The following is a 21775-nucleotide window of genomic DNA, read 5'->3' as shown; positions in this document are numbered from 1 at the left end:
TCGTGCCCCGGTCTGGGAAGATCCCACATACCGCGGAGCAGCTGGGCCCGTGAGCCATGGCCGCTGAGCCTGAGCGTCCGGAGCCTGTGCTCTGCAACAGGAGAGGCCACAACAGTGAGAGGCCCGCGTACCGCCAAAAAAAAAAAAACAAAAACAACCCATTACAAAATAGATTATTTAACAAAAGGCTCTCTTTAGTACTAATTTCAGCCTCTGTCATTTAACTTATTCTACTGGAGTTAAGTAGCGTTACAGTAGTCAGTAACTAATACTGCTGTTTACAGAACTTTTATATGCTGAACAGTGGTGGCAGAAAGTAAATTTGGTTAAATTCTTATGTGAGGAAATACCCTTTCTTGTTCTTAGATAGTTTTAAAATGAAAAATTTTTTTTAAAGTCACATAAGATAGGGATTTTCTCTTGAAGTTACTTTTTTAAAAGATAAAATTAAAATCAACAGTAAATATAACTTTAGTGCTAAGCCTCAGAATCCTTAACACAGTTCTCCAGCTAACTGTAACCATCTCATTAGTGTTCATGTAGAAGGTGAAACCTAGTTACCATTCCTTCCTTCTTTCTGCTAAATATTGCTTTCATTAACTTGTATATTCATCAGAATGAATATTTTTGCAAGTGAGTTAAAGTTAATAAATGCAAAATTATAGAAACATCATATCAGGGCTGGAAAGTATCATAGCAGTATTTTAATCCATCCTTCCTATCTATTGTCCAAGTAGCCTCTAAGATATGACTGTGCTAAGGTTTTGAAAGCAAAAAAACCAAAATATCATTTTTCTTTTTTCCTGTAGAGTAAAATAGTGAGAGTATTAAACTTATGGCAGAAGAATAATGTATTTAAAAGTGAGATTATTCAACCTCTTTTGGATATGGCAGCAGGGATTCCTCCTCCAGTTGTCACACCTGTTTTGGCCAGTACTACTGCTGCTATGAGCAATACCCCAGGTATGTTGCTTTGATAGATTTTCTGAGTATTCTATTCATGCTTTTCAGGTGATTATTCATAGATGAAATAATAATTTGACAGTGCAGGAGAATTTGTCTAGCATTAGGTAAATGAAAGGAAATGCAGTTTAAGTGAAAAATAAAATCAGAAGTTATATTTGTGTGTAATTCTTTTCTAAAAATTAAAAAGCTTAGTTTTTAAAATCCCTAGAAACATAATGAGCTTTGGAAATTGGTGTGTCAGTTAAGTTTTTCCTGATTTAGACTGTAATCTTTTAAACTTGCATATATATCATCTTGATATTCACAGTGAACTAAGACTACTAATATAAAGAGAACCCTGAAAAATTTATTTAATGGAGAGGAGAATGTTTAGTAATAATCTCAAAATCATGTTTTGTTTTTTTTTAAGGTATTTAAATGACATTTGAAATTTTTTATCATAGTCCAAGAATTACATTTGTTAGCATTTTGGTATATATTTCGTTTTTGATGTGTGTGTGTATACATACACAGAGACACATATTTTGGAACAAAAATAGTTTTATGTTATGCACACTATTTTATAATAATTTTTTTCATGAAAGATTGCATTTTGAATATTTCCTTATGTCATTGAATTTTCTTCTTTAATAAGATTTTTAATGACTTGCAAGTATTAAAGCCTCCTTTATTTTGTTTATTTTTTTAAGTTATTTTTTATTTTTGGCCATGCCATGGGGCATGTGGGATCTTAGTTCCCTGACCAGGGGTTGAACCTGTGCCCCCTGCATTAGGAGCGTGGAGTCTTAGCCACTGCACCACCAGGGAAATCCCTGTAGGTTCCTTAAAGTAGTAACTTAGTTAATTGAGAACAAGTATGGATAGCTCTTTTAGGTCGTTTTTTTTTTTAATTGTTGTTGTTTTAACATACCTGATTCTGTAATGGTTTTTCAAAATGGAGACAGTAAAATTACATTTATATAAATCTGTACATATTTTATAAAAGTGACAGAACAAATCTCTCTACTTTTCCAAGTCTTATTTATGTACCTACATATTTATTGGGGTTGGGTTTGATGTCTTTTCTAAAAGGAACTCCTGTGACACCTGTTACTCCAGCCAATGTGGTCCAAGGTTTACCTGATCCGTGGGTGTCTCAGATAACAAATACAGATACACTTGCAGCTGTAGCTCAGATCTTACAAAGTCCTCAAGGCCAACAGGTGAGCAGCTTTTTTATTATGTCAATGATTTAGGACTTATTATTTTCCTAACACATTGTTTCATTATGTACCACCTAAGGAGTATGTGTTTTATTTTTTAAAAATGACTACACTACATATAGTACTGTGTAACTTGGTTTTCTTTTCATTTAGTAATGCATCATGAACACTTTTATGCCATTAAAGATTATTTTACAAATAATTTGTTCCACACCAAAATAATTAAGTGCACAGTTTGTGCCAGACGTTATTAGGTGCTATTGTTATTCCAGTAACAAGGCAGGGAAGTCTTCTACCTTGAAGAAGATACCTATCTATCTTAGGGGAGACAAACAGTAAAGAAGTATAAAACATTATTTAGATAGTGATATATGACTTAAAACAGGGTAAGTCTTTACAGTGACTAAGTTTGGGGGAAGGGGTCAGAATTAGGGTAGCCAGGAGAAGGCATCTTTGACAAAGTGACATTTGAATTGAGACTTTAAATGGAACTAGTCATGGAAAGATATGAGGATAGTCTAGCATCTGTTTGGTTTTTTTTTTTTAACTTATCCTCTAAAAAGCAGGTTAATTGTGATATGAATAAGTAAAAAACGGTGCAGTTGTGGACTCTTTAAAAGACAATCTCAAAAAAAATATGGAACCATTTTAGTGAGTTACAAATGTAAAAAAACAGTTCAATTATCGTCTTAGATTGGATCCAGTTTCTACATTTTTGGGACAGTTGGGAAACTGAATTGGATATTAGATTAAATTATAGAATTAATAACCTTTTGTGATAATGATACTTTGAAAGTAATTCGTAAAGCAAATGTCATTTTAAAAGACATCTATTAAAAAAATACTTTTGGCCAGAGTGTGGATTTTCTGGAAGAATAGAACAAGGAGTCAGGAAGACACAGTGATCTATAAGATATGAAGTCAGAGCAGAGGAAAGAAAGTAGGGTGCTGCAGTGTTTGAGCCTGGGTACCTGAAAGAATAACAGTGCTGTGGGGGGAAATGGAGATGTCAAAAGGAACATTTAAAATGTGTTAAGGAGAAATGTGATAATTGCCTTACTTTCTTCTTTCCTCCCTCTCTCCCTCCCTCTTATTCATCCATCCTGTTTTGGAGCTTCCTCAGTGCAGTAGCTCAACTATCATATGTTTTTGTAGTTTCTTTCCTATCACATTAGTAGTTTGTAGTAAATGTTGGTATGATAGGTAGAGACACTAGTTTGTTTCTTAATGTTGCTATTTCAGATGAAATTATTTTACTTTCATCGTGCATGTTTTTACCTTCTCCCACTGTAAACTGAACTTGAAGAGTGCAAATGTCTTATTTAGCAATAGCTTTTCTATTTTTCTTTTTCTATTCTAAACTGATGATTTTCAGATTTAACTTGGGTTTACATCTTGAGTAGGAAAGTATTAATTACTACTAGGTTATATATAGGGTTTACTGAACTGAACTATCTTCAGCATCTTACTACTGTTTCTATTTTTTAAGAGGGAGGGTGAATGGGGGGACAGGGATTGCTTTCAACTCTTGTTGACACTATTCACCTTTAATTTCCTTAGTTTCAGACTGCTCCAAGGGACAGATTTCTTATTTTCTTAGCTACTTTCAGGAATGTGTTATCAGATGGTAAATCTGAATGATAGTAAAAGCAGTTGTAAGTGCTCGTCCTTTTACAGAGATTGAGTTAATTGAAGAAGGGATGAAAAAGCTTAGTGGAAAAAAGTCTGCTTGTGATGAGTTTTTTTATCCGTTGGTCATGGTGTGATCATTTTATTTTGTTTAAACTTCCCTGACTTTCCAGAAGCAAGACAAACTTATTAAGGACTGTGTTATATATGGCACACACAAAAAGTCTTTTTTTTTAAAAAAAAAAAACTGTTTTAAATTAGTATATATTTTTTCTTGGTCTCTAGACTGTAGAATGGTAAATTTTATTGACCAAAAGTTTTAGATGAGTATTCTTATTACAAACCCAACACCTGTTTGTAGTAATTTTCTTTTTTTTTTTTTTCCCCACCCTTTAGCTTCAGCAGTTAATACAGACTTTACAGATACAGCAGCAGAAGCCTCAGCCTTCCATCTTGCAAGCCCTGGATGCCGGCCTTGTGGTCCAGCTGCAGGCTCTTACAGCACAGCTCACAGCAGCGGCTGCAGCAGCCAGCACCCTTAATCCCCTAGAACAGGGAGTGTCTTTTAACAAGGTAAAAACTAAGATAAGAGATCTGTTCTGTATGAAGAACTGAATTTTCTGTACTATCATGTATATTCCAATTCTGTAAATTACATTTTACCGTAGCACTATTTTATATTTTAACATCCATCATACTCTATAAGATACAAATTTTAGAAAAAGTTCAAATTTCTGAAAGAAATTAAGTAATTTTATAATTCCACTGGCAACATTTAGAATATTTTCTTTTGACTAATAATAACTGGTCAGTAAAATTGTGTATTCACTTTTTTTTAAAATAAATTTATTTTATTTTTGGGCGCGTTGGGTCTTCGTTGCTGCGTGTGGGCTTTCTCTAGTTGCGGTGCACAGGCTTCTCACTGCGGTGGCTTCTCTTGTTGTGGAGCACAGGCTCTAGGCCCACGGGCTTCAGTAGTTGTGGCTCGCGGGCTCTAGAGCGGCAGGCTCAGTAGTTGTGGCGCACAGGCTTAGTTGCTCCGTGGCATGTGGGAACTTCCTGGACCAGGGCTCGAACCCGTGTCCCCTGCATTGGCAGGTGGATTCTCAACCACTGCGTCACCAGGGAAGCCCCCTGTATTCACTGTTGAGGCAGATAATTATTTTTTATACTTCCTAATTTATTTTATGGATGTTACAAATATATTAATTATGGTGTCCGTCCTATAATTTTAATCTGCTAGAATTAAAATTGTAAAATATGTGAAAGTTCAAAGGAAAGCTTCTTTACAAGTTGTTACTATGCTGTGATAAATCGAGGTCTAACTAAAGAATAGTGGGTTTTTTTGTTTTTTTTTTTTTTGCTGTACACGGGCCTCTCGCTGTTGTGGCCTCTCCCGTTGTGGAGCACAGGCTCCGGGCATGCAGGCTCAGCGGCCATGGCTCACAGGCCCAGCCGCTCCGCGGCATGTGGGATCTTCCCAGACGGGGGCACGAACCTGTGTCCCCTGCATTGGCAGGCGGACTCTCAACCACTGTGCTACCAGGGAAGCCCCAAGAATAGTGTTTTTAAAGTTGAAAATCTTTTATGTTTAACTTGTGTGATATGCTTAATATTCTTGCTATTTATGGGAATATTATAATACTTTGGAAGTGTTATCTGTATCATTTTTATTTCTGCTACTGTAATTTTCATAGAAGTATAAATATTGATTTATGAGATTATTACTTAGACTTTTTTAGCCTGCAGCTTCCAAAAAGTCTTTAAATTGACCATTTAGAAGACAATGGAGCATTCTGAGAGAACTGCGCTAGTAACAGATCTGTTGATTATAGTTCTAGATTTTTTTTTTAATCAAGCTCTGTTACTATTGACAAGCCACTTAATTATTTTAATCCTAATCCTCTCTTTTATAAAGTTAAGAGTATTGGTATTTATCCTGCGTGTCATGATTGTTTTGCTTCATAAGGCAATGTCTGTCAAAATGCCCTGAAGAAAAGTAAAGATCCGCTCAAATAAAATGTTTTATTGGAGTATAACAATAAAATGGTATGAAACATTTACATTTTAAATGATAGAGATAAATTAATGGGATGTCAGTGACCTTCAAAATAGCATTTGCAACTTTTATTTGTGCAAAGCACTTTTAAATTTGTCTCTTTCTCTTTTTTTTTTCCCCCACTTAGAAGTTGATGGATAGGTTTGATTTTGGGGAAGATTCTGAGCATAGTGAAGAGCCCAAAAAGGAAATTCCAGCTTCTCAACTGTAAGAGTCATTATGTTTTTCTTTATAAACCATAAATTTTTTCTGTTATCTTTATAAACATTGTATGGGACGTTGCCATTGAGCTACTGAGTGTACTTTGAGTGAGTTGAGTTATTATTTCAGGCTCTTGAGCTCTGACATTACAGAAAGATGGTAGAATTGCTGCTTGTTGCTTCCCTGTGTTATTTTGACTCTTCCTAAGAACTTTGTAAATAATTGGGATATGTCAATATTCTTTACTGGAAAATTGATGTGTTGATAAATCTAGTTGTGTTATTTTCTGTTGTCTATATTAGGCTTTAAGTTATTTAACTCTGTTGTAAGAATATTTATAGGAAAGACGTTTGCTTCTAGTGCCAGTGGGCACTACTAGGAAGTATACTAAATTCTGGGAGTAGATCAGACTAATCAGAAGTAAGGAATAGGGTTGTAGGGATTTTGTTTGTTAAAGAAATGGATTGTATGTTTTTCTTTAAATCAGTGATACAGTTCTGCAGAGCCTTAGGTTCGGTGAGGGTTCATGAGAGGACCAGAGGGAAGGAGGATGTTGGAGAGCAGGGGTGGAAGGTGGGACGATTAGAAAGGGATGATGAGTGGGGAAAGCCTCTAGAAATCTTATTTCAATAGTTATTTAGTTTTCTATATTGTGATAATATATTAAAAATATACTTATATGTAAAATTGCAATTATATGCTTATGATAGAGATTCTACTTGAAAAAATTAAAAACTAATGTTTTAGATTATGAATTCTAAAGTTGTAAGAAGCATTTGAGATCATGTAGCTTAGTGTCCTGAGCAATGTAGTAATCTCCTTTAACCATCTGTATAGGTTATTTATCCATTGTTTTAATGCCTTCTATGACAAGAAGGTAATTTTTAATACTGTATGATCTTTTGTTACTGAATCTTATTTGATTTGCTTTCTATACACTGATCCATTTTGCTTTCTGAAGCAAGGAAACAAATTTGCTCCATTTTCTTTTGAGAAAGAAATAGCCATTCCAGTATTTGAAGATAGGTATCATTCTTCCCCTTAGGTTTATTTGCTCCAGATGAAGTACACTTTTTTCCAACTGTTTCAAGACTTCTCACCATCCTGATTGCCCCTTTTGGGATGCCCTCTTTTTTGTTCATGTCTTGCCTTGTGGCACCCAGAATTCCAGGTGTATTCCAGGTGTGAATTTCCCAGAGTATAGTTAAATTATTAATTCCTCTTATCTAAACACTGTTTCCGTTAACATACCTAATAATGTGAATGCTTTTCTAAAGAAAGCAGATTAGTTTTATGAAGTGTATAATCAATTATGATGGTAGATTTCACATATAGTGATTGATGGAACATTTTTCCCACTGTCTCATAGTTTAAAGAAGGAGTTAGAGTGACAATGCTTAAGTACTTTTAACTCTTTTTATAAGTGTTTTATTGAGATTTTCTTAAAATGCTGTAATGTAAAAAGTACTAATTTATATGTATTTTAATATTGTGAGGCAGTAATATCAGATCTTCATCAGAGTATCTCTAACATGTGATCCATCTATTGAAACACTATTGAAGAGTATATTTCTATTTTAACGTATTAATGTTCTGAGGTATTCTATTTTCTGTGTGAATATTTCAAAAGTAAACATAGAGTATAATAGTAGAGTATGTTCCATTTAATTGCATTTTGGGGTGTTCTTTTCGAATATTCAGTTATTATCATATTATCTTTATTGGATTTTAATATACATTTCCACTTGTTTTTCCTTTTAGTTCTCATGTTTCAGAATCTGTGAACAATTCCATCTTTCATCAGATAGCAGAACAGCTACAGCAGCAAAATCTTGAACATCTCAGACAGCAACTCCTGGAACAGCAACAGCCTCAAAAGGTTTATATCCCCATCTTGTGGTCTTTAGAGTTACTGCTTTGTACAGTCTGTCATTTGGTGATTTTTCTTCTTCAGCTGTTTATTACTAGGGAGATCAGTCTTTTCACGACCTTTACAGTTTTTGTTTGTTTTTTTGTTTCATTTTGCTTTTTGGTAATCAAAATGTTTACTGGCAACTTATGTATCCATTGAGAACATTAATTTCAGTATACTGGAATTAGAGAACAGAAGACAGAGATGGTGTTTCAGTATTACAGCTGAAAACTTTCCTTTCCTCTCAATTCCCTGTCAAGCCAAGATAGTGATGATTTTACTGTTGTTGGTGGTGATGATGACAAAATAGATTGCTGTCTTTAATTAGACTGTTATTAGTATGTGGCAGGAGCTTTATTAGGCATGATTACAGTTAATGCTTATGCGATAGGTATTTTGAATCTCATTTACATTGTAGGAAATTGAAGCTTAGTGAAATCGAAACATCTACTGTTAAAGTACACAGTATCATATATCATCAGTCTTAAGACCCACCATTATTTTACGTATAGCTAAGAATTTTTAGATACTTGTATATATAACATCCCCTGGAGTTTTAAGAATCTTCTAAATTTCAGGGTGATAAAATGTAAAGAAAAATCATACCTTAGAATTGATAAAATATGTCAAATTGTTGTGAAGCTAGGGTTAAATCCATTACAAAGCCTCTTTTTGCTCTATATGAGAAATACTTAACGGATGTTAAACTGTTTGGATATGAGTTTCTGGGAATTCCCCCCACTCACACTTCTTCCTAATCAAACCTTTTTGACTCTAATGAATTTAATACAATACCACAAATATTTTTAAAGTATGAGCATTGTTAGGTAATACATACAAAGATGAACAGAGAAGTGTCTGGCCTCAAGTAAGCTCTTCTCTAATGGAGTGCATATATCTATATGAACACAAGGCAGAATCCTGGTTTCTGAAATAGAGGTATATATGAAGGACTATGGAAATATGGAAGAGGGAGGATTACTTAAGAAGAGATAGTCCCCGAACTTGCCCTTTTAATGCAAAGAGTAAATGTAAAATGGATTTTTTTAAAAAATATAAATTTATTTATTTATTTTTGGCGGTGTTGGGTCTTCGCTGCTGCACGTGGGCTCCCTCTAGCTGCAGTGAGCAGGGGCCACGCTTGTTGCGGGGCCTGGGCTCCAGGGGTGTGGGCCTCAACAGTTGTGACACGCAGGCCCAGCCGCTCCGCAGCATGTGGGATCCTCCGGGACCGGGGATCGAAACCGTGTTCGATCTCTGCAGTGGCAGGCGGACTCTCAGCCACTGCGCCACCAGGGAAGTCCTTGTAAAATGGATTTTGATGATATTTGTATGTTGGAACTTGTACCTGGAATTATGAGAATGGAATTCCATACCTTGTTTTGTAGAAATAATTCTGATAGAAGTAGTTGGGTAGGTGCATTATTTTATGTCAAGAAAATAAAATATATCTGCCTAAGAATTCAGAAACTTGAAGACAAAGCACAATAAAGAACATTTGGGGACTCCCCTGGCAGTCCAGTGGTTAAGACTCCACACTCCCAATGCAGGGGACCGGGTTCGATCCCTGGTCAGGGAACTAAGATCCCCCATGCCACACAGTGTGGCCAAAAAAAAAAATAACCTGGATGTTATTTAAAGAAAAACATAAGTTGTGACTCAAGGAAGAGAAACAGGTTGTCAGAGCTGTTACAGAGGCAAGAGGTAGTAGTAATGGAACAGTTTATCTAAACAGATTTGTTCAGCTATAGATGTGACACTTTTGAATTGCCTTAGTTCCAATTTCATTTCAGAAGTTTTAGCAGAAGCAGTAGGATGAAGGTTTAGCAGAGACAGTAAAGGTGTAGCACTCTTGACCTGGATCTTGAGCTTGAGCTTGTAATTAACACCAGGTTACTGAAGTGAAAGTTACTAAAAACTTGAGAGTGATTTTGTTTTAAGAATCTTACCAACCAAAAACAGAAAAAAGAACTCTGGTCTTAGTTGATTACTCTATACCATCTCCAAAATTTTAGAAGATATAGTAATAAGATCTCTTTGAAAGGAGTAGATGTTCTTAAAAGCTTCCTTATTCAAAAATAAGCAGTGAAGAAAAGGGAGTAGTGAAGAAAAAAAAGCAACTTTTCTAATGCATAAGGTGAATAGTGTTTAAAGCCTATCACAAATTTAAAATTGAAAAGTAAATATCAACAGAGTAACAAATTTAATAAGTTGTGTAATTGGCTCTATCAAACCAGTTGCCTTTAGTGTATTTAAGATGGGGTGAAACATGCAGAAAAATTAAGCATTTTTGTTTACCAGTAAGCTCCGTATTGCTGCCTAAAATTTATTAGAGCGCCTCAGAGAAAAGAATAGGTTTGCTAGTGCCACTCTGTTCCTTGCAGCTTTGACCACACTTGGGTGTGGGTTGAGGTCTTTTATCTAATGATGGAAAACCAGTGGAAAATGGGAGCACTTTCTGAGAATGGTTGAATTGTGAAGGGACTAACAATCATATCATAAGAGGAATGATTTCTATTGTCTTGAGTAAGTTGGAGTTGTGATTTTGATAATTGTTTTATCAGGATATCCAAAAGGTGTCAGAGTCATAGAATGAAATGCTGATGATGAAAATGATAAGACTAATAAAAGGGCTTTAAAAAGAATGTTAGGAATAAAAAGATTATAGAAGATTCAGCTACTTAATAAAGAGCTGTCAGTGGGATATCAGAAATATGTAACTTACTTTGCTTCAGTAGTTTTTTATAGAGGAGAATATAATGGAAAGAGGAGAATTGAACATGATAACTAAGATGGGTGATAATTAAGAGACTTGAGTTGCATTTCAGGGTACTGAGGTTGATGTTGTAAGGTTATTAGACTCATAAATTAGGAAAATGCTGTAGGTGTAGCATAGCATGTGTGGATTTCAGTAAGGTTTTTTGACAGGCTTTCCTGCCACTTATACAGAAAAAAATAGAGGAAAGTAGATTTATAAGGGATCAAAATGTGATACTGAGTGAATGTTAATCCAATTTTGAAAAAAGTCTCTGCTAACTGTTGTTATCCTTGTCTTCTATTTTTTTCGATATTATCTTTATTTATTTATTTGGCTGCGTCGGGTCTCAGTTGTGGCACGTGAGATCTTCGTTGCGACATGCAGGATCTTTCGTTGTGGCCCATGGGCTCAGTAGTTGCGGTGTGGGCTTAGTTGCCCCGCAGCATGTGGGATCTTAGTTCCCTGACCAGGGATTGAACCCGGGCCCCCTGCATTGGAAGGCGGATTCTTAACCACTGGACCACCAGGGAAGTCCCTCAGTATTATCACTGATGCTTTGCCTGAAGACATTGCTGAAGAAACTAAAGATGAATATACCAGGATGTATTCTAAGGATGTATGTCAGTATATCAGGGTAAAAAGTCATTTGCCACCTGGGTTCTATGGAGTCTTTTTGGTTTTTTAAAAATATTTTTTAGTCATCTTACAAATAATTTAAAAGCGAAGCTAAAGGGATAGGGGAAAATAAACATAATTAGGAATTTTAATATAGTTGAAATATAGCAAACCTTTTTATGTCAACTAAGTTCAAATGTCACATGTTCTTTTAACAAAACAGACAGTCCAGCTTCTTGTTCCAAAATACTGTAAGATGAAGTCCTTCCTGTTGAATGACTAATTGAATGAAAATACCCTTAGAGATTTTTGTCCTTAGAGATACATTTTTCGCTCATCAGTTCTTGAGTTTGAGAAATACGTTTGGGATGCAGTCATTTGAAAACTCACCGTCTGATATTTCACTTAAACATTAAATTTCACCGTTACCATTAGAGTCTAGAATGCTGCGGTCTTTTTTTTGCATTCATCATCTGCTTTGTCTAAGTGTTGTGAAATATTGGGAATTCCTGGTGGTCCAGTGGTTTGGACTCTGCGCTTACACTGGCAAGGGCGCGGGTTCAATCCCTGGTCGGGGAGCTAAGATCCCGCAGGCTTTGTGCCCAAAAAAAAAAAAAAAAAAAATTTTGTGAAATACGTTTCTTTGTCAGTTTTCTTCTCTTTGCCATTATGGACAGAAAATGAAACATCTAAATATCCATTGTCCAAGGAAAGCTAAAAGCAGACTACAGATATGTCTCCAGTCTTATTTATACCTTCTTGAAATATAATGCAGTGGTTTTGGTGATGCAGTAAAACTGAATGATGATGGTTTCACTGTTGAATCACGCTTCTCAACAATTCCATTTTTTTTTGTTATTATTTTAGTCTTTTTGGCTACAGTTGGGAGTAATTGATGAGTAATAATGGAATAATTCTTAGGATGATGAAATGGCAAAATGTTTCAGTATATAGGAAAATAAAACCTCTAAGATCCCGTACCATATCTTAGATATAGCTAAGGGTCCAGTGGACCTAATTAATGCTAACTGCAAGATCATAAGATAAAATTTGGTAGAATATTAAAAGTAGATTTTCTCTTTGTTCTTCATAAGATTGTTAAGAAAGAATAAAAGTCATGAATCACAACCTTTTCAAATAGGTAAAACTGCTCAAAAAAGAAGCTCAAGAACTAGCATTGGTTGCAGTGGATTCTGCTGGTTATACCAAGGGTTGACCATTAATAGAAAATCAAAGATGAAAAACAAGTGGGTGGATGGTAGGTAGGATGCTCAAGGTGAATGGTGAGGTAAGAAGTAAATAATGTGAAGGATGTATGAGTACTGAATTAGGAGCAAACAATACAGCTCAGGATAAAGTTGAAAATCATCTTGCTGTGTTGTTAAGAATTTTAGTTTTATTGTACCATTTTAAAGGCATAAGCCAGGACTGTGCTTTAAAAACATTTTGATTTGTTCTCAAACATATACTTATTTACCAACTCTTTGGTCAATTTTGTGGAATAAAGACTAATAGAACTTTAATTCTGATTTTAGTTTTAATTTATTTCTAAACTTGAAAATGTTACTTGTCTTTGGGGAGCCTGTTCCTTCATAAATTAAGACACTTGGAACAGTTCCTTTTTTTTTTTTTTTTTTTTTGGAACAGTTCTTTAATGTTCTTTTTGGCTCTTAATTTTTATTCTGCTTTCTTTTCTTTCAGTTTAAATGTCATTAGAGTAAGTTTTAAAAAATAATTTTATTGAGATATAATTGACATATAGCATTGTTTAAGGTGTACAACATATTGATTTGATACGATTATATATTGGGATATGATTACCTCTGTAGTGTTAGCTAACACCTCTATCATGTCAAATAATTATCATGTCTTTTTTGTGGTGGGAACAATTAAGATTTAGTTTCTTAGCAACTTTGAAATTTATAATACAATATTGTTTTTTATAATCACTGTGGTTGTATTCCTTTTACATGTAGGGAGACAAATTCAGAGTTGGAGTAACTTGGTTCACAATCACAGAGTTTGTAGCAAGGGAACAGTAGTTTTGAGTTGCTCTTTTCTGTTAATTATTATAATAGTCCCCAACTTGTGTACCAACTCTTCTTACTAATCCTCAACACCTGTGGGATCATGTTTTAGGAATGTTTAACTAGGGAGTCATTTCTTCATAATAATCAGTTTCTCAATTTTAGTTAACACCATAGTGTATGTAATTGCTAGTCAAGTTCATACTGATTAGTACCATGTAAGCAGTATCCCTATAGCAAGTTGCTGTAATTCTAGTCCTAGGGGGGCAAAACGGTTTAAATTTTAGTTTTTCCTATAATTAGGCTGCATTGCCTAACTTTTATTAGTCTTTCTGAAATATTTTACATATTTGAGTACTTCCTTATACTCTTTTGTCAATTCCTAGAGGTGGAGGTTGAAAAAGACCCAAGTTGAGAACTGATTTTGCAAGATCAGTGATTTTGATATTGGTGTTTGAGCTTCGTTTTGCTTCTACACGTGCAGTTGGGTGACTTAGTTCTTTATATATCATTCATGATACAGTCCCTTTATTCTTGGTAGTTTATATTTTCCACAATATAAAATTTGTTTGGAGACCTACTTTATCTTACCATTCTTTCTAGTGTTATAATATCTCCCTTTTATGGAGGTATTCTGTGCTTTTAAGTAAACTTGGATTTATACAAAAGTGCCATTTTAGATTGATCATAAAAGATGTAATGGGATTTCTTTAGGTATTGGGCTCCTTTTTAAAATTGTAATTGTGATGTTTCATTTGTAACAATATTCATAATATTCATTATTTCCCAATGTTTGTGTGTTTGTGTACATTCTCAATAGGCAACTCCTCAGGATAGTCAAGAAGGAACATTTGGGTCAGAGCATTCTGTGTCACCATCACAAGGGAGCAGTCAACAGCATTTCCTTGAACCTGAAGCAAATTTGGATGATTCCATAGATATTCAGCAACAGGTAAAAAGTAAATGTTTTTCTGGGGCATAAATTTATAAAATTAATTACAGAAAAAAAATCTTAAAATATAGTAATAATTTTTATTGTATGTAAATAATGTAAACCTGAATGGTTTTTTCCTACTCATTAAGCTCCACATTCTTACCATTTTACTATTAGTCATTAATGCTACTATGGTGAATATTTTGTAAGGCAGAATTACCAATACACACTGAATCTCAACTAGGCATTTTGTCTGCTGTTCTTTTGACTTTCAAGGATATGGATATAGATGAAGGGCAAGATGGAGTAGAAGAGGAGATCTTTGAACAGGAAGCAAAGAAAGTGGCTGTTCGCTCCAGATCAAGAACGCATTCACGATCTCGTTCAAGGTTCTACAATACTATTTAAGAATAGCTGTGTGCGAACATTTAAATTGTTGGCTTTACTTTTTTGCATCCTTTATTTCTTTGCATCAAGGTTAAAGAAAATGTTTTCTGAGAGTGATATTCTCTCAGGAAGAAGTAATTCAGAACTTCAAAAAACAGAAAACATGTGTTCTGTTTTTAATTGGGTGTGGCTGTGGCCATTTATTTGAATGATTTGCATGAGTCACGGCAGTATCACGAGACTTGGATTTGGGGTTATATCTGGTTTTAGTTAATAACATCATGATAGTCAGCTTAGGGTATTATTGCCCCTGAACAATACTTAAATCAAGCTGTAGAGGACCAGTATTAGAAACTCCATTGTATTTCTCACATTCCATTTCATCTCATAATACCAAAAATGATTATAAAAATAAAACTACAAAAATTATTTTTATAAACATTAAGCATATCAGACTATTACAAAACATACCCTAGAAATGGTTTCTTTGTGGGCTGTTCAGCACGGCTGAGGCTCACTAATGTGCATGCTCATTCAGATTGAGTTGGAGGCGCCTTATTCTTAACCTGGTAAATTTTCTCGTAGCATGTGTACATTGTTTTTGCTATAAACTGTCTTAAAACTTAAAGTCATTAATCTTTAACATTTTAATGCCCTATTTTCTACACACAAATACCCAGAAAATCTGAACAGCGAATGCTGGAAGAGAGGCAGTATCCGTGATGACTTTTTCAGTCATTTCTTACGTGTTTCAAGAACTTACTTGTATTTGCCTCTTGCAAATGAGAGCCTGTCAGTTCATCTTTCTCTAAGCTGACCTCTCTGCAGTGAATTACAGTGTTAGTGCTGAAACTTCTTTGTCTTAGCAACTTCTTTATTTGTCTTAGCAACACCTCCCTACTAAGTATTTTGAAGAGAGTTCAATGGCATATGACTGGCAGGAAAAAAGAAACAGTATTTCAGTATCACATTATATTGTAAAGTCAAGCACAGGAGATTTTAGAAATTGAAAACTTGTAAACAGAATTGTATAGTGGCCTAATGTTCTGTTGAAAACATTCTTTGTTTCTTAATTTTAAGAATGTAACATCTTTGTCACCTAAAGAATCTTTTTGTTTTCTTCCATCTTTCATCCCTGTTCTTGACTCTTGTTTGAAAAAAGAGTTGGAAGACCCTAAGAGAAAGTGAGGCCTTACTAGAATCTCTTTCTCTTACTCTTCCTTGTGGTTGTGGTTCAGTAAGAATCATTGCAAACAAACATCTGTGACTAGTGTGGACCTAAGCAGTATAGAGATTTGAGAAAATACATATTTGATACTTGATTATGCTTGAATGTTTTTTAAAAGGTAGCTAAATACCAGACAGTCTCGCCCCCGCCCCACCTACAAGTGAGAAATTCGATAGAAGAATAACTTTGTCATTAGAAGTAAAATAAGATTTTTTTTGTAGGTCACCAAGAAAACGAAGGTCTAGGTCACGGTCTGGTTCTCGAAAGCGTAAACACAGAAAGCGATCACGCTCTCGCTCTAGAGAAAGAAAAAGGAAATCATCACGTTCATACTCAAGTGAAAGAAGAGCTAGAGAAAGGGAGAAAGAACGACAGAAGAAGGGATTGCCTCCAATTAGATCTAAAACATTAAGTGGTAAGTGACGTACAAGCTTTGGTTTCAATAACATTGAGAAAATAGTATCTGTTACAATGTCTCCCAACCTTATTTTCAGACTAAGAGGTTAAATACCTGTTTTGGTATATGAGTAATTATATTTTTGGGTTTTATAATGTGATAGAGGAGAAAAGGAAAAGGAATAGCAGTTTCTACTCAAGTACTAAAGTCATTGAGAGTTTTTTTTTTAATGCTAGTTAGAAAATATGACTTGATTAATGATTTATAAAGTGTCCTAGGCCTCGTGTCTGTTTCATGGACACCGTGACTTCTATGCACAGTGTCCTAACCAATTATGAACACTAGGTCTGTAGGAGTAATTATTATAGGAAGAATGCAAATTTTAAAGCTAATTATAAACTTACTGGATCAGTACTGAAGGAGAGATTTCTCTCGTAAAAACTTTCCCTCCTTTATATGTTAATCTATAATGTATGATTAGAACACATTTGGTAGTAGTGGGAGTTTGTTTTGGGAGAGTGCTGCAGGAGAGTTGACTTGGTAGGCATGTGAGGTCTAGGAAAATAATTTGTAATTAGTGCCAAATTCTGCCTAAACGATTCTTAGTGGGTTATGACTTTTAAGGTGAATCAACAGACTGCAGATGGATAAAGTACATAAAAGGAAGTAAATTGTCATTCTTCGCCAAGAGCGAAACTGATCAGGTTATCTAATTTCTGAATGTATCCAAATAAACTCCTTCTGCCATGGAGATAGATGAATAGCTGGTATAATTTATAATGCTGAAGCATCCTAGAAATCGAGGCTTAGGATTAAAGGCGACGCCATCTTACTGAATTCTAGCCATTTGAACAAGCCTTGGCTATCTTTCCAGAATCTTACCTGATTATGAGAGCCATTGTTAATTTAGTAATGTTGACATTCCTAACTCTGAAAGTTTCTATTTATCCCTTAGGGTGAGGGACAAAATTCAAACATTTTCGTGCTGTCTGATAAATAATGTCAGAAGTCTGATCGTAAAATCTCAACTGTGCCTCCTCCCATGATTGCTATTAGGACGTTCAGAATAACGATTTTTATGATGGGCTTTTACGTGGAGTCTCTCATTTAGTTCCTTACCTAACTTGTCATGTGTCGTTGCCACCGTTTACATAGTTATTGACCGTGGAATTTATTTTCTGTTGCTGTTTTATTTTCATGGGTAAAACACACAATTAAAAAGTTTAGAAAGGACATAGAAAATACAGTGAGAAGTATATCTTGTCTTTTACCTCAAAACTCTACTGAGAAGCAATAACAATTTGATGTGGTCCCAACACATTTTAAACACATGTGGTAGTGTTTCTCTGCCCATTGGTTCTTAGAACATGAGTTTTCATGAATAGTCCAGGGGCTGTGAAACGTCAACAAAGAGTAACATTCTAAGAATCAAGTGTCCCCTTCTCATGGGATGGAGGAGACTCATTACTTTCTGGGGGGGGAAATGGAGTTGTCCATGGGAAAAATTTGTAGAGAGACAATATCAAAAGAGTAGGGGAAACATGGAACAGATTTTGGGGAGATTAAGGCAGCTATAATATGTAGAACAGAGTAATGAAGAGGTGGGAACTGTTCAGTGAAAGAGGTCCAGAAATTTGCTAAGGGTTGGTGGTAGGTTGAATAGTGGTCACCCAGAGATGTCCATGTCCAAATCACTGGAGCTTGTAAATATGTTACCTTACATTTGTATATCTGATTAATAAGGATCTTGAGATGGGGAGATTAACTTGGATTGTCCAGAAGGGCCCAGTGTAATCCAAGGGTCCTAATAAGAGGGAAACAAGAGGAGAGGGTCAGAGAGAAAAGGTGATGTGAATGTGGAAAGGAGAAAGAGATTGGTAAATGCTACACTGTTGGCTTTGAAGATGGAGGGTTGGGACCATGAGCTGAGGAGTGCAGATAGCTTGTAGAAGCTAGCAAAGGCAAAGAAACAAATTCTCTCCTAGGACCTCCAGAAGGAATGCAGCCTTGTTGACTCATTTTAGACCCCCAGAGCTGTAAGAGAATACCTTTTTGTGTTTTAAGGTACTAAGTTTGTGGTGTTTTGTTACAGCAGCAAAAGAAAACTAATATGTTGCCCTTTGAGACTTTGGTTGAATATTAAGTTATTTATGCACAGGGTAAGACTGCATGAGGCAAAGAACAAAGAGCAGGGAAAGAGCAATTTCCAGGCATCTGTTAGCTGAACAGGTTCCTAAAGCTCACACAGGCCTGGAAGACGTTCAAGTTCTGACCAGCCAGAGTAGAGAGATGGAGACCTGATTGAAACCCACATTCAGTAGAATGTAATGTGAAACCCACATTGCAATGGTGACATCTTAGCTCTAGAGTAAAACCTGCTCTAGGCTGTGTTGTAGATGAAAGATAACCCAAAAGCTGGAAACTTCTTTTTTTTAAAATGACATTGACATAAATCCAAATATATTAAAACTCTGCAAATATATCAGCTGTAAATATTTTTAAAGTCAGTGTTTTCAGGAAAAGGAGATGTTCATGGAGACATGAACAGTGCAGCTCAAAGTAGGCAAGATGTCTCACGTGTAGCATTTATTTCTTAAAGGGAAGTGGCTTCCAGCCCTTAAGTATCCCTAAGTCTTTCATGATAATGAGTTCTAAATTAGCCTTTTCCTTTTTGTATATATATTTTTTGTGTATAATTATTCTTTCCTTAAGGATAAGATTTAACTGTTGATTTAGGAGAAACATCCATTTAATCATTCCAGTACAGAAAGATACTTAAAAGGTACACAGATAGGATTGCAATGAGAAGTGGTTTTGAAACTTTGTTGCACATTAGAATCACCTACAGAATTTTAAAACTCCCAGTTCCTGATCTGTCATACCCCATACCTTCCATCATCTTTTAGAGTGGGTTCCAGATATCCACAGGTGACTGATGTGTGCTGCCACGCTTGAGAACAGGTGATAATGCAAGAAGTTGACTTGGCATAGATGTGAATGGGTACCTGGTATTTTAGTTGATTTTAAACATAACATAAAAATGTCTGTTAACAAGTATTTAAAATATACTATCTGAAATTTTAATTTATTATTGTTACTAGTGTTTTTTCCTCAGCTACTTGAAAGAAGTAACTGTCTATGTGATTTGGGTTATTTGTCTCTTATATCTTGACAGTATGTAGTACTACTCTGTGGGTTGGCCAGGTAGACAAGAAGGCAACACAGCAAGATTTAACCAACCTGTTTGAAGAGTTTGGACAGATTGAATCCATTAATGTAAGTATCAGTTCTTAAATAATTTAAAGTTAAAAAAAAATAGGGAGTTTTCAGAGTCACTTTGGTTCCTAATTAGCCCAGCAATATCTGCCTTTAATCAAATTTTAAAAGGATTGTTCGACTCTAATCGTTTTTATGTTTACTCTGCTGTTGCTTATCTCTCTGCTTAATTAATTTTCCTTTTTTAAATGGAAGTCTAACAAAATATTCTTAGGAGTTTTATAGCAATGTAATAGCACTTGATTCCTAAAAACATCGAATGTTTGAGTTAGCAGGAACCGTTATGTGTGATATTGTTTAATTTCTTTTTTAATGAAAGTGAAGAAACTGAGTTAGAATTGTAATCACCTGCACATGAGCACATAGGTAATGGTGGAGACACAACTGGACTTGAGGTCCCAGTCTTTTGCCAGGCACTTCCCACCCCTTCCCCTTCTCTTCCTCTCAGAGCAAACCTGAGGCAAGAAAACCTCTGTGGCCACAGCATAGCTCTATCACTCCTCAGCTTGATTCTTTCAGTGTACCCAGTCTCCACCTTTGAGTATTTTCTTCCTCCTGCAGGGCTATTGTTTTTCCTTGAGGCTAAAGATAATGGAATAGTCATTTGAGGAGTCTTGTTCCTTAACTCTCTGATTTTATTCACTGTTATTATATTTTTATGTCTATTGGACCTTTTTATCATTATTTACCAGGAAATTGGCTGGTTTTCCTTTCTAGTCTTAGATTCCTTATATTCTCAACATTCCTTATATGGCCAAACTTGACTTTTTGGTGTTAATAACAGCACTCTTTATTTAAATTGAATTTGACCATATTGTATTTTACTTTCAACTATGTATGATCTCTTTGGAGCCTCACAAGAAGCTGGTTAAGTAATTCAAATATTGTTATTTTACCAGTGAGGAATCTAAATGATTTGTCTAAGTTACACAGATAATAAATAGCTGATTGATTGGTTAATTAATAGGTAATTGGCTGAGTGTTTCAACTTAGGTATTTCAGATTCCTCTTTTTACACCATGAAAGTGTTGTAGGCTTCTCTTTTCGTCTTTTTAAATTTCACCTGTCAGAACATAAGTAATCTCTGAGTCTGTGATCATATAACCTCTGAAATTTTTTCTGATTTTCCGCTGCCTTTAAACTAGTGGTTCTCAGCTCTAGCTGCATATCAGAAACGGGTTGACATTTGAAAAAATAGGGATGCCCATATAGGGATGCCCATTATCAGTACCTTTAGATTCTTATCAAAGTGCCATAATTACGTAGGTGATTTTGATGCAAAGCCAGGAATCACTGCTCTGAACAGATCCCGAATCCAAGTAGCATTTTGTATTTTCACGTTGCTTATGACGTTTGTAGTCTTTCTTATACCACAGTCATTTGGACATTAGTTTGCCTTGTCTCCCTCTTCTTCTGTATTACCTTTTAAGAGTGTAGTACTTAAAAGTAATAGGCACTAAGTTATTTTGTGAACTGAAGTGTACTGAATGGCTAGTGATAAAATCCAGGATTTGAAAAATTAATGGAAGATTTATAAACCTTTCACTTCGTTTTGGGGGAGTTTGAAGACTGAGAAAAGTCCATTAGATTTAGCATTTTGTAGGTCATTAGCTCGAAGAAAATATTTTCGGTGGGTTGGTAAGGGGTTGGATCTACATTGCAAGAGATGAATTGTATAAGGGGTTGGATAGACTTCTCTTTCGAGAAATTTGGTATTAAAGTGACAGCTGTTAGCAAGGCTGAGGGAAGCGTTACTTTGACAGCGAGAGCTTATTAGGTATTAAGTACTAACAAAGTGATGAATACCTTTTGAGTTCTTCATAAAGAAACTGAAATGCTCTGTGTATTTTTCTGAGTTAATACATTAAAGATAATTTTATGATCTGGTAGTTAATAGAGTAGTTAAATGCTTTGTAAATAAACCTCTTGAGATCCTTACACTGAGGCTATCTTCTTATTCATATTAAAATCTTTGTCCAGAAGTACTTGGACAAAGTTAAGTTTTATAAAATTGAAAAGCTTTAGTTTTATTATTTGTTGTAGATTTTGGACTTTATATTAAGGATAAGATACTTCCCCCAAACAAAATCCTTCTCACATTACTCAACATAACATTTGGCAAAATTTAAATGCTACTGTAAATAAATTGTATGCCTTCAAATATGTTGGCCGTACAGTATTGTT

General features: G+C 35.1%; 1 protein-coding gene across 1 annotated transcript in view; it reads left to right on the top strand.

The window, feature by feature from the left end:
• The window catches only part of LOC132436828 (rho guanine nucleotide exchange factor TIAM2), a 434430-nt gene that overhangs the window by 42676 nt on the left and 369979 nt on the right, over nucleotides 1-21775 (top strand). Inside the window, 9 exon segments of the mRNA XM_060029732.1 lie at nucleotides 810-963; nucleotides 2038-2168; nucleotides 4194-4370; nucleotides 5984-6063; nucleotides 7819-7936; nucleotides 14190-14321; nucleotides 14580-14692; nucleotides 16140-16333; nucleotides 19491-19591. Of these exon segments, the coding sequence (XP_059885715.1) occupies nucleotides 810-963; nucleotides 2038-2168; nucleotides 4194-4370; nucleotides 5984-6063; nucleotides 7819-7936; nucleotides 14190-14321; nucleotides 14580-14692; nucleotides 16140-16333; nucleotides 19491-19591 (1200 nt within the window).

Source organism: Delphinus delphis, chromosome 14, assembly GCF_949987515.2.
Source record: "Delphinus delphis chromosome 14, mDelDel1.2, whole genome shotgun sequence".
Classification (NCBI taxonomy): Eukaryota; Metazoa; Chordata; class Mammalia; order Artiodactyla; family Delphinidae; genus Delphinus; species Delphinus delphis.
This window is presented reverse-complemented; position numbering and strand designations above follow the sequence as displayed.